The sequence below is a fragment of the Ictidomys tridecemlineatus genome, chromosome 9, assembly GCF_052094955.1.
Source record: "Ictidomys tridecemlineatus isolate mIctTri1 chromosome 9, mIctTri1.hap1, whole genome shotgun sequence".
NCBI classification, from domain to species: Eukaryota; Metazoa; Chordata; class Mammalia; order Rodentia; family Sciuridae; genus Ictidomys; species Ictidomys tridecemlineatus.
The window spans coordinates 63,215,966-63,228,840 of record NC_135485.1 but is presented as its reverse complement, the minus strand read 5'-3'; the positions used below and the strand labels follow the sequence as shown (position 1 = coordinate 63,228,840).

The 12,875-nt window shown below is 38.7% G+C and overlaps 1 protein-coding gene across 2 annotated transcripts in view; it reads left to right on the top strand.

Annotated features, from left to right (window-relative positions):
- The window catches only part of Tmem150c (transmembrane protein 150C), a 65,469-nt gene extending 53,477 nt beyond the window's left edge, over positions 1–11,992 (top strand). For both annotated transcript variants that reach the window (XM_078021473.1, XM_078021472.1), the window contains exons 6-8: positions 3,601–3,728; positions 6,534–6,711; positions 9,844–11,992. In XM_078021473.1, coding sequence (XP_077877599.1) covers positions 3,601–3,728; positions 6,534–6,711; positions 9,844–10,052 — 515 coding nt within the window. In that variant the 3' untranslated portion in view covers positions 10,053–11,992. The remainder of the gene's footprint in view (positions 1–3,600; positions 3,729–6,533; positions 6,712–9,843) is intronic.
- Positions 11,993–12,875: the final 883 nt, after the last annotated feature.

Below are 12,875 nucleotides of genomic sequence, written 5' to 3'. Positions count from 1 at the left end.
CAGCTCTTGCTTGGAGGTATTGCAACATCCAGTGTTTAGTCTTTATTATCTTTCAGCATTTGAAGGACCATCTGGTAGACACAAAACTGATTAAGATTAGTGTTCAGTGGGAGCAAACCAACAATTATTTATTTATAAACTCTGGAAGTGAAAAAGAATCCATTTAGTAAAGATTCTTGTTCCACTGTGGATACTTTCATCTCCCCAGGTCTGTCCCTGCTAGACATCAGACTATTACTTTAGATAACATAACTACCTTTAAGAAATAGCCTGCACTGCCTATAAGTGACTGCTTCTCAGCAGCCCTATAGATTATAATTTATAATCTAAAAATGAGTAAGTGTAGCATTTATTAAAATTAGTTAGCAAAGATCTTTTATCTTTTTGACAGGCTAATCAAAGATTGAATGCTCAATTATTTTCTTTACAGAATTCGTTATGCTCTTTGTCCTGAATCCACATTTTCCTTTCCACTAGGGGGAAAAAAGACCTAAGATAAATTTCTTGAGAGGACTATTATTTCCTGCCCCCGGGGAGGTTGCTGAGGATGAAGCTAATAGCTGAATGATTTCAGTCACCTAATAGCAGCCTCTCTCCCTCCTTCGGCCAAAACATATTGACTGTCGTGTTCTACCGCAGTCATAAATAGGAATTATGGATGCATATAAACAGTAAAACTAAACAAAACAAAAAAGAATTGGCCAGGCACCAGTTTAGAGCTGTAATGAAGAGATGTTACTCAGAGTTTTGAATTTTAAAAACCTAGTCGGTCTCAAAATTAAAAAAATTTTTTAAAATATACAATTTTTCTATTTATACTCTTAAAATAGACAGGAAAATTAAATAGTGGGCACATGTATAGCAAAGATTCTACATACTCAAAACAGGAAAGGAGTAGATTTTTAATATCTTTTAAAAACCATCTAGTAAAACCTAATTTTCTTCCCACTGTGATTCTTGGGCTTGAACATGTTAGACCAGTACTCTACCACTGAACTACATCCTTAGCCCCTTTTTAAAAGCTTTTATTTTGAGATAGGATGTTGCTAAGTTGCCCAGGACTTGTGGTCCTCTTGCCTCAAAATTTTTTTTTTTTTAATGAAACTGAACAGCATGTCATGTTCATCAGGTGAACATGGTACAAGTTGGTCAGCATATATAACGATGCCTTTGAAATTGTCCTCTTGCCCCAACTGTCTTTTTCAATAAGGTATAAACTACCACTTTGTTGACAATGGACTTCATAGTTTGAATCTGACTTCATTTAAACCAAAAGTTAATACGACTATTTATAGGGTCAGTCTCTTCATTTAGTTTGCCATTCTAAAAATTCAAGTAGAATCTGTTTTAAAAGGAAATTGTGCCTCATCTGAGCTGATTAATAATGGAATTAACAGGAGAAAAGGGCAAAGTATGGTGTTTGGAACAAAGAGTGCTGGGTTGAATTATTGGCTCCACATAGCTTTCTGGTTCCTATGTAATTTCATCACTTGCTCATGAAAAAGTGTCTTATCACCCATGTTACAAATAGGAAGCTTAGCATTACTGGGACCAAGACATAATACAAGTCCTGTGTTTACTGGCAAGAAATAGTTAGCTCAGAGATTGACCATCAGATCCCTTCCCCTGGGCATAGGGACTAAACTACATGAGCTATATGAGGGATTGGGTTTCACCTAGGCTAAGGTTCCAGCACGGTCTTATTCTACAATTAATTAAATGGCCAGCAGGGAGTTCCCAAAGTAATATGTTTCACTAATCATTTTTAAAAGAAATTAAATGTGCCACCTTGGTATTTTGTCATTACTCCCTTACAGCCATGCAGAATTAATTAGCAAGTAAATCCCATGGTGCCCTGCATTGAACTCTCTAGTCCTAATCTAATGACTTCTTTATCAGCTGACCAAGTTATGTCAGAATGCTGTATGTGGAATTACTCCTGCCCCCACTTCCTTCTCCTATTCTCATCCTAAAAATTAATAACAATGTTTACTTTTCACCTTCTAGGATAGAAGTAGCTTTCACCTTCTAACTATAGTTATTATTAATAGACTTCTGAAGTAACTCCTAACTAGGTATCTCAAACCAATTGTTTGAGCAACTGTTGTTCACTGAAATAGAATTGATTAATTTTCTGATCCATAGTGGGCATTAGGTGAAACATGTACTAAAACTATATCAAGGCTGAATAAGTTGATATTTCACAAATCATGGTTTATCTGTATTTTGGTTCCAAAATCCAGTTAAGATCCAGTATTATTCCACTCTGTGATCAGAGGTACTTGGAGCCAAAAGCCAACTCTTTGAGTTCATAGCCTGACACTATGAAATTTAGCATCCTTGGAAAATGCAAATGTATGGAAGATTTTTTTTAAACTAATGATTATGGATAAGGGCCTGTAATCAAGGCAAAACCTTTAGTGAATAATTACCAACATAATTGCTAATATAAATAGGGTAATTCTTGAATTTCTGTCTTCCCTGCTAAACCTTAATGTCAAAATTAATTGTCTTAAGCAATAGAAACTGCATTTCCTTATATGTACATAAAATTTATATTAATTAAAAGATGCAATTTATATTCATTTCATCATTTGTAAACCATTCTCTTCCAGCTTTTTGTATCTATATGAAAATATCCCTGTACTAAGTCTCTAATAAAAGGTGATTATTAGACTAGTGGCTTGAGTGGTAACTGTCCCCAAGGTTACTATTAGAAGTCAGATTTGAAATACAAGTAACTTCCCTCATTTTCTCTTCAAGTTCTTAGATACCAAGTTACTTCAAAAGATAGAGTGGCCTTTTAAAAGAGCATTATAGAGGTGTGGCATGGAACAAATGAGATGGGGTGATTAATATCCCTTGAAAGAATTGAGTCTTCTTGATGTACCAGGTCTGATTTTGAGTACATACCAACCTCTGTCCCCACCATCTTTGGTGTTAGGATGCAGATTTCATGAACGTGATTACTTTAACTGCTCTAATTTGAATTGTCTTGGTCCTTTGACAATGAGCACCTACTGGGAGCATCAAAGGGAAGTGAAACAAACCAATAATGAAGGGATTTGTACACTTTCCTTCCTATCCCCAGGGATGATTTCTGGCCCAGGGAACACAGGTTTGCCCAGATGTGGTAACCTTGACCTCTCCCCCCACCTTCCTGCCTCATGTTTTCTAACACTGTTGTAAGCTAAAGGATGGCTGATATTAATGAATTCCAGGTCTTTGTCCCCATCTCATTTTTTCTGTGCCACACCTCTGCAATGCTCTCTGAGGCCAGTCTGCCCTTGGCTGACCTTGTTTTTGCAAACTCTGGAACAACACTACTAAAAGTTCTGTCATCCTTGCATCACCCCCATAATAGACAGCACTGCTGCTTCAAGTCCTCTTGGCTTCCCCCAGGTGGTGTTGCCACACATCGAAATAATCACAAGCACTACATGGAAAGTGTCTTTGTAAAACTGCCTGTCCTTTCAGAGACTTAAGATGGAGTATGATGCAAAGTTGAGTTGTGCACGTTGTGGGTGGAGAACTCTGCCTCATAGTAGGTGAATGATTTACATTTTTTTTTTTAATTTTAAGATTTTGCTTTATTCCTAGCCCTTGTGGTAGCTGTTCTGCGCTTCATACAACTGAAACCAAAGGTTTTAAACCCATGGCTGAATATTAGTGGATTGGTGGCGCTGTGTCTGGCTTCCTTTGGAATGACCTTACTTGGTAATTTTCAGGTACTTCATTTGGCCTTTTTCACCTCCCTCTCATATCATTAAGGCCTTCACTTGTATGATTATTGCAGCTAGTCACGATGTGTTCCATATTAATTCTTCATCAACCTTAAAAACAATTAGGAACAGTGGTTCTCACTGTCACAGGCTCTCCAGCAGCCAGCCCTCTGAGCCAGTTCTTGTCACACATGTGAGACATATGAAAATTCTGCATATGAATTACAGCAAGGCTATTGTAAGAAGTAGCTATTAATAGTTTTAGACAAAGATTTTGGAAGTGGGTCACACTTTTTATTAAAAATAGCAAATTGCATCCTAATGTGTCTTTCTAGAAAACTTAGGATCATTGCCTTTTTATAATTAAACACCACATATTCTATTTGATGAATGCTTACATTTCAAGTTAGTAAGCCCCTATGGAATCCAGTTTGAAAGCTCAGAATTTCTCTAGAACACCTATAACTTGTATAAAGATATACTAATCCTAATTTCTTCCTAGAAATTTAGAAGCTTAAGATCACAATCTGCAAGAATAATTTCCCTTGCCAATACCATCACCCACTTCTTGTCCTAAATGACTTAATTTATTGCAGTAGTTGACTGATCTTCCTGCCTCCATTCCCTCCATACCATCCTCCAACCTATGCCATACATACTATTGCTTCAGATTTTCTCCTTGTGAGCAAACAGTGATCCTGACACTCCTCCTGTTTCTTAGATTTGAAATACAAATGGTGTAGGTATTCAAGACCCTCAGCAATCTAATGAGCATTCAGGAAATGTTCTTACTGAAAATTTGGTAGTGGATTTTCTAAGAGCATGTCCTGTCTTAACTCTCACTCCTGCTAATTCATTAAGCCAGGATCACATATTCCCCAAGACTTCCTCTTGGGAACTAAATAAGTATTTTTTCACTTGATGAGTTGTTTGACAGGCAGTTCCACAAATTCCTAAAACTATTCTAAATCCCATCACATATCAAGTTAGACAACCAGAAAGCTGCATTTTTAGAACATATTTGTTAGGGTAATGAATTATCAAGAGAGTATTTGAGATTTTATCCTGTTAAGATCCAAATTGTGGGCTTGGGGTTGTGGCTCAGCAGTAGAGCACTCGCCTAGTGTGTGCGAGGCCCTGGGTTTGAACCTCAGCACCACATAAAAATAAATAAATAAATAAATAAAAACAAAGGTGTTGTGTCCAACTACAACCAAAACAAAATACATCTTTTTAAAATTTTTTTTTAAAAAGACCCAAATTGTTAGGGCACAGAGCATTTTTACTAGAATCTTCGTGGGGGCCTTTCCCTCACTTGCCTGCCTGTGCTGCAGGTGCAGGTAGGTTGTAACATGCTCAGTGATGATCAGTTCTCTTGACCATGGTTTTGATGAGTTAAGTGCCCATTTGGATCTATAGTAAAGTCCTAGAAGCACAGAGATGGGACAGTCTTGATGAACCACAAATAATCAAAATTATGAATGAATGACAGTAGATATAAAGAACACTTGCAGGAATATCTATAGGAAATAAACAAGGAACAAACAACAAAGTAGTTCCCTGTGGAGAAACCAGGTGGATGATGTATACTGGCTAAGAGACTTTTCAATCTATACCATTTTTTTTTTTGTAAATTTTAAAAGTTTGAACCACATAACTATTATCTATTTTTAAATTTACATTTAAAATGGCAAAAAAAGGAAATGAAATAGATTGCATATGGCACAGAAAACCAACATCCTAGGGAAATTTAATTTGAGGAATCATTATTTTTAAACAAATTTTGAAGATATATTTTTTGACTTATGAGGAAAAAGTGGTTTCTTCCAAACAAGGGGATGGGCCTGGATGGGAGAATGAACCCTATAGCTAAAAACAATAGAAAAAAATTATAAAGGAGAAGTAATATTCATTTGATGCAAAAGCTATTCACAACCATACTAAACAACACAATGATATTTTACAGCATGGTTTAAAAGCTTTCCCTTCAACAATAATTTTATTTTCCTATATGTATGACTAAATTGCATGTAATTACAAAGAGAGATTTAAGTGTTATATACTTTTTTTTTAAATAAGTGGGATGATTTGAAGATTTTATATCTCTGTCCCCCAAATGAAATAACCCAGATGACTTTCATTTAACCTGACTCTATAAAAGCCTTGCCTATCAATCTTCAATCCTTTTATCTTTTAATGAGTCTCTAAATAACGATCAAGCTGGTAGATGGCAGTTTTTCTTATTACTACAGTAAAACAAAACTCAAAGAATTCTCCTGAATGGAGTTGGACCCATCACACAGACAGGTCAGTTTTATAGAAGTAAAGAACAGCCCAAGAGTGATTAGTTGTCTATGCCAATTCAATCTTGACTTGACCAGAATTGGTTATCCTATCTAAAGAACAGATCCTGTGTCTTATTTTCTTAGCCTGAAGAATAAACTTGGGAATGTAGGCTTGTACGAACTTTGATATTTCCTTTTTTTGTGTGTAACTTGTCTGGTTTTTTCATTTCCTTTCCCAAAAGGCTTTTCTGAAAAAAATCGATTCAAAGAATAGATGACCACTTCCTAAGTGGTTTTCCTGAATGAATGTTTTTAAGGTTTTGGGTACTGTTTATTTCCCTTCCTCTCTGCAGAGTTTGAACCATTTGAGACTAGACACAAAGACCCAATGGAGATGGAGGACTCTAAAATCCTAAAATCTCTCATCTCAGTATTGAGATATCTTTCTCCCCTCGAATATTTCATCAGCTTGCATTGTCTTCTTTTCTAAATGGGCTCCCACATGCCATGGTCTGTTCATCCCTAGCTCACAAAGGATGAAGAAATCCATAATGTGGGAACCTCCTTGACTTTTGGATTTGGCACATTGACCTGCTGGATCCAGGCTGCATTGACACTCAAAGTCAACATCAAGAATGAAGGACGGAAAGTTGGAATTCCGAGAGTTATTCTGTCAGCATCTATCACTCTCTGTGTAGTCCTTTGTATCCTTTGAATGTGAAGGGTTCTTTACTAGTGAGATTAAAGCACAGGTAAGTTGTTTGTGAGACAGTTGCCATTCCCAGGATGTTGGGATAACTCTCACGTCATCTCAGAATGTTGTTTTTTTTTTTTTTTTTGGTACCAGTGATGGAACCCAGGTGTGCTTAACCACAAAGCCACATTCCCCAACCCTTTTTATATTTTATTTGGAGATGATCTCACTAAATTGCTGAGGCTGGCTTTGAACTCACCATCTGCCTGCCTTAGCCTCACCAGCTGCTCTGATTAGAGATGTGTACCACTGCTCCTGGCTTCATCTCAGAATCTTCAAACAAAACAGAAAAGTAAACAAGTGTGAAAACCAAAACTCTCAGGTTGGTTTTTCATGCTCAAGAGAGATGGAGAACTAAGAGCAAGTTCTGCCATCTTAAGATTGTTTCAATTTGTAGGAGTGGTGTCATGCATTCTTCCCTCACTAATGACAGAAGTTTCCTTTTGTGAAAAACATACAATACATAACCCAAAGAGAATGGTAATTTTTCTCCATCTTAAAAAATTTTATTATGATTTAATTAAGCCTTGTTATCTAATTTATTAATTCTAAAATGAATTTCAAGGGACTAGGATGTTTATATCTTTCAGGAAAATAAGCCTTTCTGGGAAACAAACTCAAGAACTAGATTGTCATTGCATGTGTAATTTTCCTAAACAAATATTTGAGGATTTAGGATGCTCTTCATTTCCTTTCCTTCCCTCAGAGTTTGAACCAATTGAGAACAGACATAAGGAGACAGATGGGGAAGAAGAAATGAGCCTTTATTCTAGGAAGTTTGGAAAGAATGCTGTAGGCCTCATCTCTTACACCCTGCAATTCAACTTACCCATCCAATAACAAGCATAGAAACCAGGGAAAGGCAGAAAATGGCTCACTCCATGAACCCCAGACAAATCCCAGAGATAGCTGGTTAGGATGGAGCACTGGCCCAATACAAGCCAACCAGTTCCAATCCCACCAGTCAGATCAGTCATCCCTGGGTGGAGCTAAATCCACAAGTGTGCCTTCTAATAGTTCCTCCTTCTCCTCAGGAAACCAGAGAAGGGAGTCAAAGTTCCTAGACGGTTAATTACACACACTTATACATCTTTAATCACCAGTGCTTACTGGGCACTTAACCATGTGTACAGCATAATTCTCAGAAATTTTAATGTATCAAGGTACCTGTTAATCCTTATTTGAAAGGTAATAATGGGATCACAGGCTAATTTTCCCAAGATCCCACAAGTAGTATATAGTGTATCAAGATTTAAACTTGCACACCAGTGAGGTTGTGTAATCCCAGCCGCTTAGGAGGCTGAGGCAGGAGAATTGAGTTCAACCAGCCTCAGCAATTTAGCATGGCCCTAAGTAACTCAGTGAGACTCTGTCTCTAAATAAAATACAAAAAAGGGATGGGAATGTGGCTCAGTGGTTAAGTGCCCTGGATTCACTCCCCAGGAACATGCCTCCACCCCTGCCCCTCCAAAAAAGATATAAACTTGGGCTCAGTTCTTGCCCTCAGTTACTGCACCATTTTCTCCCTAGAGAATGAAAACATTTAGCTTTCAAAGACATTCTCTAATTAGTGGAACATTTAGAGCTTTTTATTTCCTTTTCCTTCACTAACGGCCATTTGATCATTTCACTGTTTTTCGGAAGCTCTGCAGTCACATTAGACAGAGGACACTTAAGAACTTAAAATCCAAGCCAAAAATCTCGCTTCTTGCCAGGCACAGTGGCATAGGCCTATAATCCCAGTGACTCTGTGAGGCTGAAGAAGGAGGATCGCAAGTTCAAGGCCAGCCTCAGTAACTTAATAAAATAAAACAGACTGTGGATGTAGCTCACTGATAAAGTGCCCCTGGGTTCAATGCCCAGTACATACACAACCAACCAACCAACCAAAAAACTTGCTGCTTGCCAGCAACCTGATAAAAAAACATAAAATCAAAAAAGTCAAAACTGGCCACTTGAGGTTTGATTTAATCATTCTCCATTAACTTAAGTTACTATTGCTTTAGTATGACTATGCAGACTTTAAATGATTCTGTTTTGAGCTTATAGTTGATTCTGATCCATGTCATTTTGGAACACTTAGAATACTTCTTGGTTCTTGGGTGAAGGGATCCAGACCTCATCAAGAGAACAAAGCTTGGCTGAAATAGTTTCGATATTCTTACTTTCTGAAAATCTCCCCAAACTCTAGGCCTAAGTTCTAAAGAGAAAACTCATTCTAAGAGACATCTCTGATTTTTCTAAATAAATGTAGTCAGTCCTCAGCCTCTTGGCCCTTCATTAAAACATGCTATGAACTTTTCACCCTTTTTGGAGGTCCTATTCTCCGTATATACAGTTGTTTATATGTACACACACTCACACACATACACACACCAGATACAGTCAGGAATAGGGTTTTCATCTATTTGTTTTTAAATTGCATGTTTTCACCTGGGCATAAGTTTTAATGTGATATTATGACGTCAGGGATTATACAGTATTGTCTAGAAGAGAATGGTGAAAATTAGAAGAGGAAAGGGGGTCACTCAACAGTATTAGAGCATAGCACAGCCCAACACAGCTTACATGGAGGTCGTTAGCAACCTGGTATGTTCAAAATTATTTCTGCAGATAGAACTATAAACCTCTGGTTGTTCATAGTGATTTTTAAAAAGATAGCTTTATGTTTTTGATTCACTAATTTACCTTGGAGTTGTAATTCTTTTGTTAATCCCACACTCCATCAGGCAGGTGTAGAGTGCAGTTGTTGAACACCTGGCCTGGGAGTCAGAGTGCTTGTGTGAATCCAGCCCTACCGACTGCTGTCCGCCTGAGTGCCTTGAGCCAAGTTACTTATTCACGTGGTCTCAGTTTCTTTACTGTTATAAAACTGCAAATGATAAGAGGGTTGCTGTGAGAATTGAGATTATTCATGAAAGCACCTTTAGAAGCACATCTGGCACAAAGAGTTCAACAATTATGTTATTACTCATGCAAATATTGGCCTTTAGCAGCTCTGGGAAGCACACGGTTTTGCTGGTGAGGGGATTGCTGGTGAGTGTGGCTGATGAGGGTGCCCTCCTTGACTGCTTCTCCCCAGACTTCATCCTCATGGCCCAAGACATCCACATGTACGCAGCCAGGGTCCAGTGGGGCCTGGTCATGTGCTTCCTGTCTTACTTTGGCACCTTTGCCGTGGAGTTCCGGCACTACCGCTACGAGATTGTGTGTTCTGAGTACCAGGAGAATTTCCTGAGCTTCTCAGAAAGTCTGTCAGAAGCTTCTGAATATCAAACCGACCAGGTGTAACCCATCAGGTTCTCTGTGCTGGTGAGGTGGGTGTGGCAATGGGGAAGGGCCCGTAGGACACTCACAGGACGTGAGGCATCACCTCTTGACACATTGCCTACACACACACATACACACGTTCGTGGCCACATTTGCCAAATGAGCTTTTCAGGGCGAGTTATTTCTTTAATGAAAAAGCACAAGCCCTTCCTTATGTGTCAAAATTCACCCTGTTATACTGAAAATATATGCACGACAGAGCCAGAAGCTTGTGCATGATCACTCCTTGGTCCCCTCCTCCTCTCAGTATGCCTTGCTTGTCTTATCCTCTTTCCAACACCATCTCTCCACCACAGCGGGGGTGGGAGGGGGAGGCAAATGGAACAAGAGAATAATGCCAACTCCCTAAGTTGCCTTCAGGTCCAAAGGGCTTGGAACTAGCTCACGAGGAAGCTGTGAATCTGGCTCTAGTTCTTGAATGGATGAGCATCACCAAATTGGATGGACACTGTGTGGAGATCTGGCCCTGTGTGGCCTGGAAAAGGCACAGCTATCCCTTTCCACCAATGCACTCTTCATCGTTGTTCAGTGGTCGGCTGTGTGGGTCTCAGGAAAGGAACATGCTAGACTGGAAGAGGAGAGCCCACCTGGATGATCTGGACTTGATTGACTGTGCCTGAGAAAGATCACCACTTGTGAATACTTCTAGGGACACGGTCTGCCAGGCATGGCCCTGGATGGGGGCAGTGAGGCTGTGGTTTAGTTTTTGCTTCCGTGGTATGTCATGTACAGTTTTTGTTTTCTCTTTCATGTTTACCTTTTAAAAGTAACTCTCATGGGTCTCACTTCATGGACAAAGAAGATGTAGACCAAAGGCAAGAACTGAGCTTGCTTTTGGTTCAAACGTGAAAAAAAGAAAAAAAAAAAGTCACCTACAGATTTATGTTTGAAACAAAGGAACATTTCATACAGAAATGCACAGAAGTCTGAGCCTGTGGAGGTAACTGCAAGAGCTCCTGCTGGACACTTAGGAACTAAGACAGGAGTTTGAGAACATCTGGTTATTCCAAATCAGGGAGGACTTTCTTAATATGTAGCTATTGCTCAAATCTGGTAGTTTTTGGATCAAGGGCTTTTCAAATCTGGAATTTGTAGAAGCAAAGTAAAATATTACTGCCCGACATGTGGTTTCCAGCTGATAAGAGTTGGGAACTCCAACTGTAGGTGGGTGTTTTAGGCTCTGCTTCACAAAGAGCAGAATTCCAAATTCCACAGGCAGGCAGTAGGCTGAGTGGACAGATTCCCAATGAATGCACTGTTTCCAGAAATCTCCAAATGTACTTTCTAGGGGCCTAGGATTTTGTGGAATATGTGAAAATATTTAAAAAATTCAACCCAAACTCTTGAGCTTCCTGAGGAAGGGGGTTGGTGTCTTTTCATCTGTATCCCCACCTCCTAGCACAGTGCCTGGCACATATTAGGTGCTCAATAAATTGTCTGTTGAATAGAACTGTTAATCATTTATTAGTGAGGAAAAAGAAGTATTAGAGACTCAAAGATGAGTGAAAAGAGAAGATGGCTGTTTCATATGAGACACGAGAGGAAGAAATCATGAATAAGGTTCAGATAAAGACATGGGAATACCTCTAAGTAAAATGTGAGGAAAAGAATCAAGCAGAGTATTCTGTTATAAAAAGGCATCTTACTGTAAATAGTCCAAGGTGACGTTTATTAAATACTGCTTTTCTGTTTTTTTCATTTTTATATTTTAAAAATTTTATCAAAGAACAAAGATTTATGAACTTTTACTTTACTCTCCACAATCCAAATTAGACAGCTTTTGGTGATGCACTTGTACACTTTCTTAAGAATATACCTAATAGCACATTTGAGCAGAATCAAGCAATGGCTAACATTATTCATTGGGATCTGGCCATTAAATAAAATTCTTTTATGCAGAATTGTGATTTCCTTGTCTCTTGCACTAACATTTCTTCTCTAATATTGAAATGTGTAAGCAGTGAGACATGATGTTGAACTTCAGTGTTACATTGGTACGTTGTTTTCAACAACCAGTTCTCTGACTCTGGACACCAACTGGGTGTCTACAGCTCTAACTACCCGGAGTTAGTATCAGACTCCACAGGTGTAAGGGTTCAGTTGCATAAGACTGTCCCCACTTATGTCCAGATTGAGTACAAGAATTTGCTATTAATGGCTTGCAGAACTCAGGAAAACGCTTTACATTTCACTGGCTTGTTATAAATGTTACAATTCAGGACAGGGCAGAGCAGGGGAAGGTGCATGGGGCTTCTATGTCCTTAGAGCATCCCATCCTCCTAGTGCCTTGGTGTTTATAATCCAGGAACTCTCTAGAGCTCATTCAGAGTTTATTTTATATCTATACCTCCAGTGTCCCCACCCCTTTCCTAGAAGTTGGTAGGTTGGAGGTCAAAGCACCTAGTTTTTCAGGTGACCAGCCACATTCTGAGGCTAACCAGGTTCACCCACCTAAGTCACCTCATTAGTATTAATTGATTAGTATTAATTGTTGTGATCAAAAGGGGTCAAGACCGAAGAAGACACCTCTTCCATCACTCAGTAAATTCCAAGAGTTCCAAGAGTTCTGTGCCAGGAACTTGGGACAAAGACACAAATATTTTTGTACCAAACCACACATTATTTAAATAAAGAACAAGATTATGAAGCCTTCTTAGGGGAAGAACATCAGCATTCAAAGGGGCCCAGACCAGGGAATCTGCATTTGAAGTGAGCATTCCTGCATGGCACAGAGAACAAAATTGGAAATACACTAAACTATGTTTTGGAAGTTTCTTTTTTAAA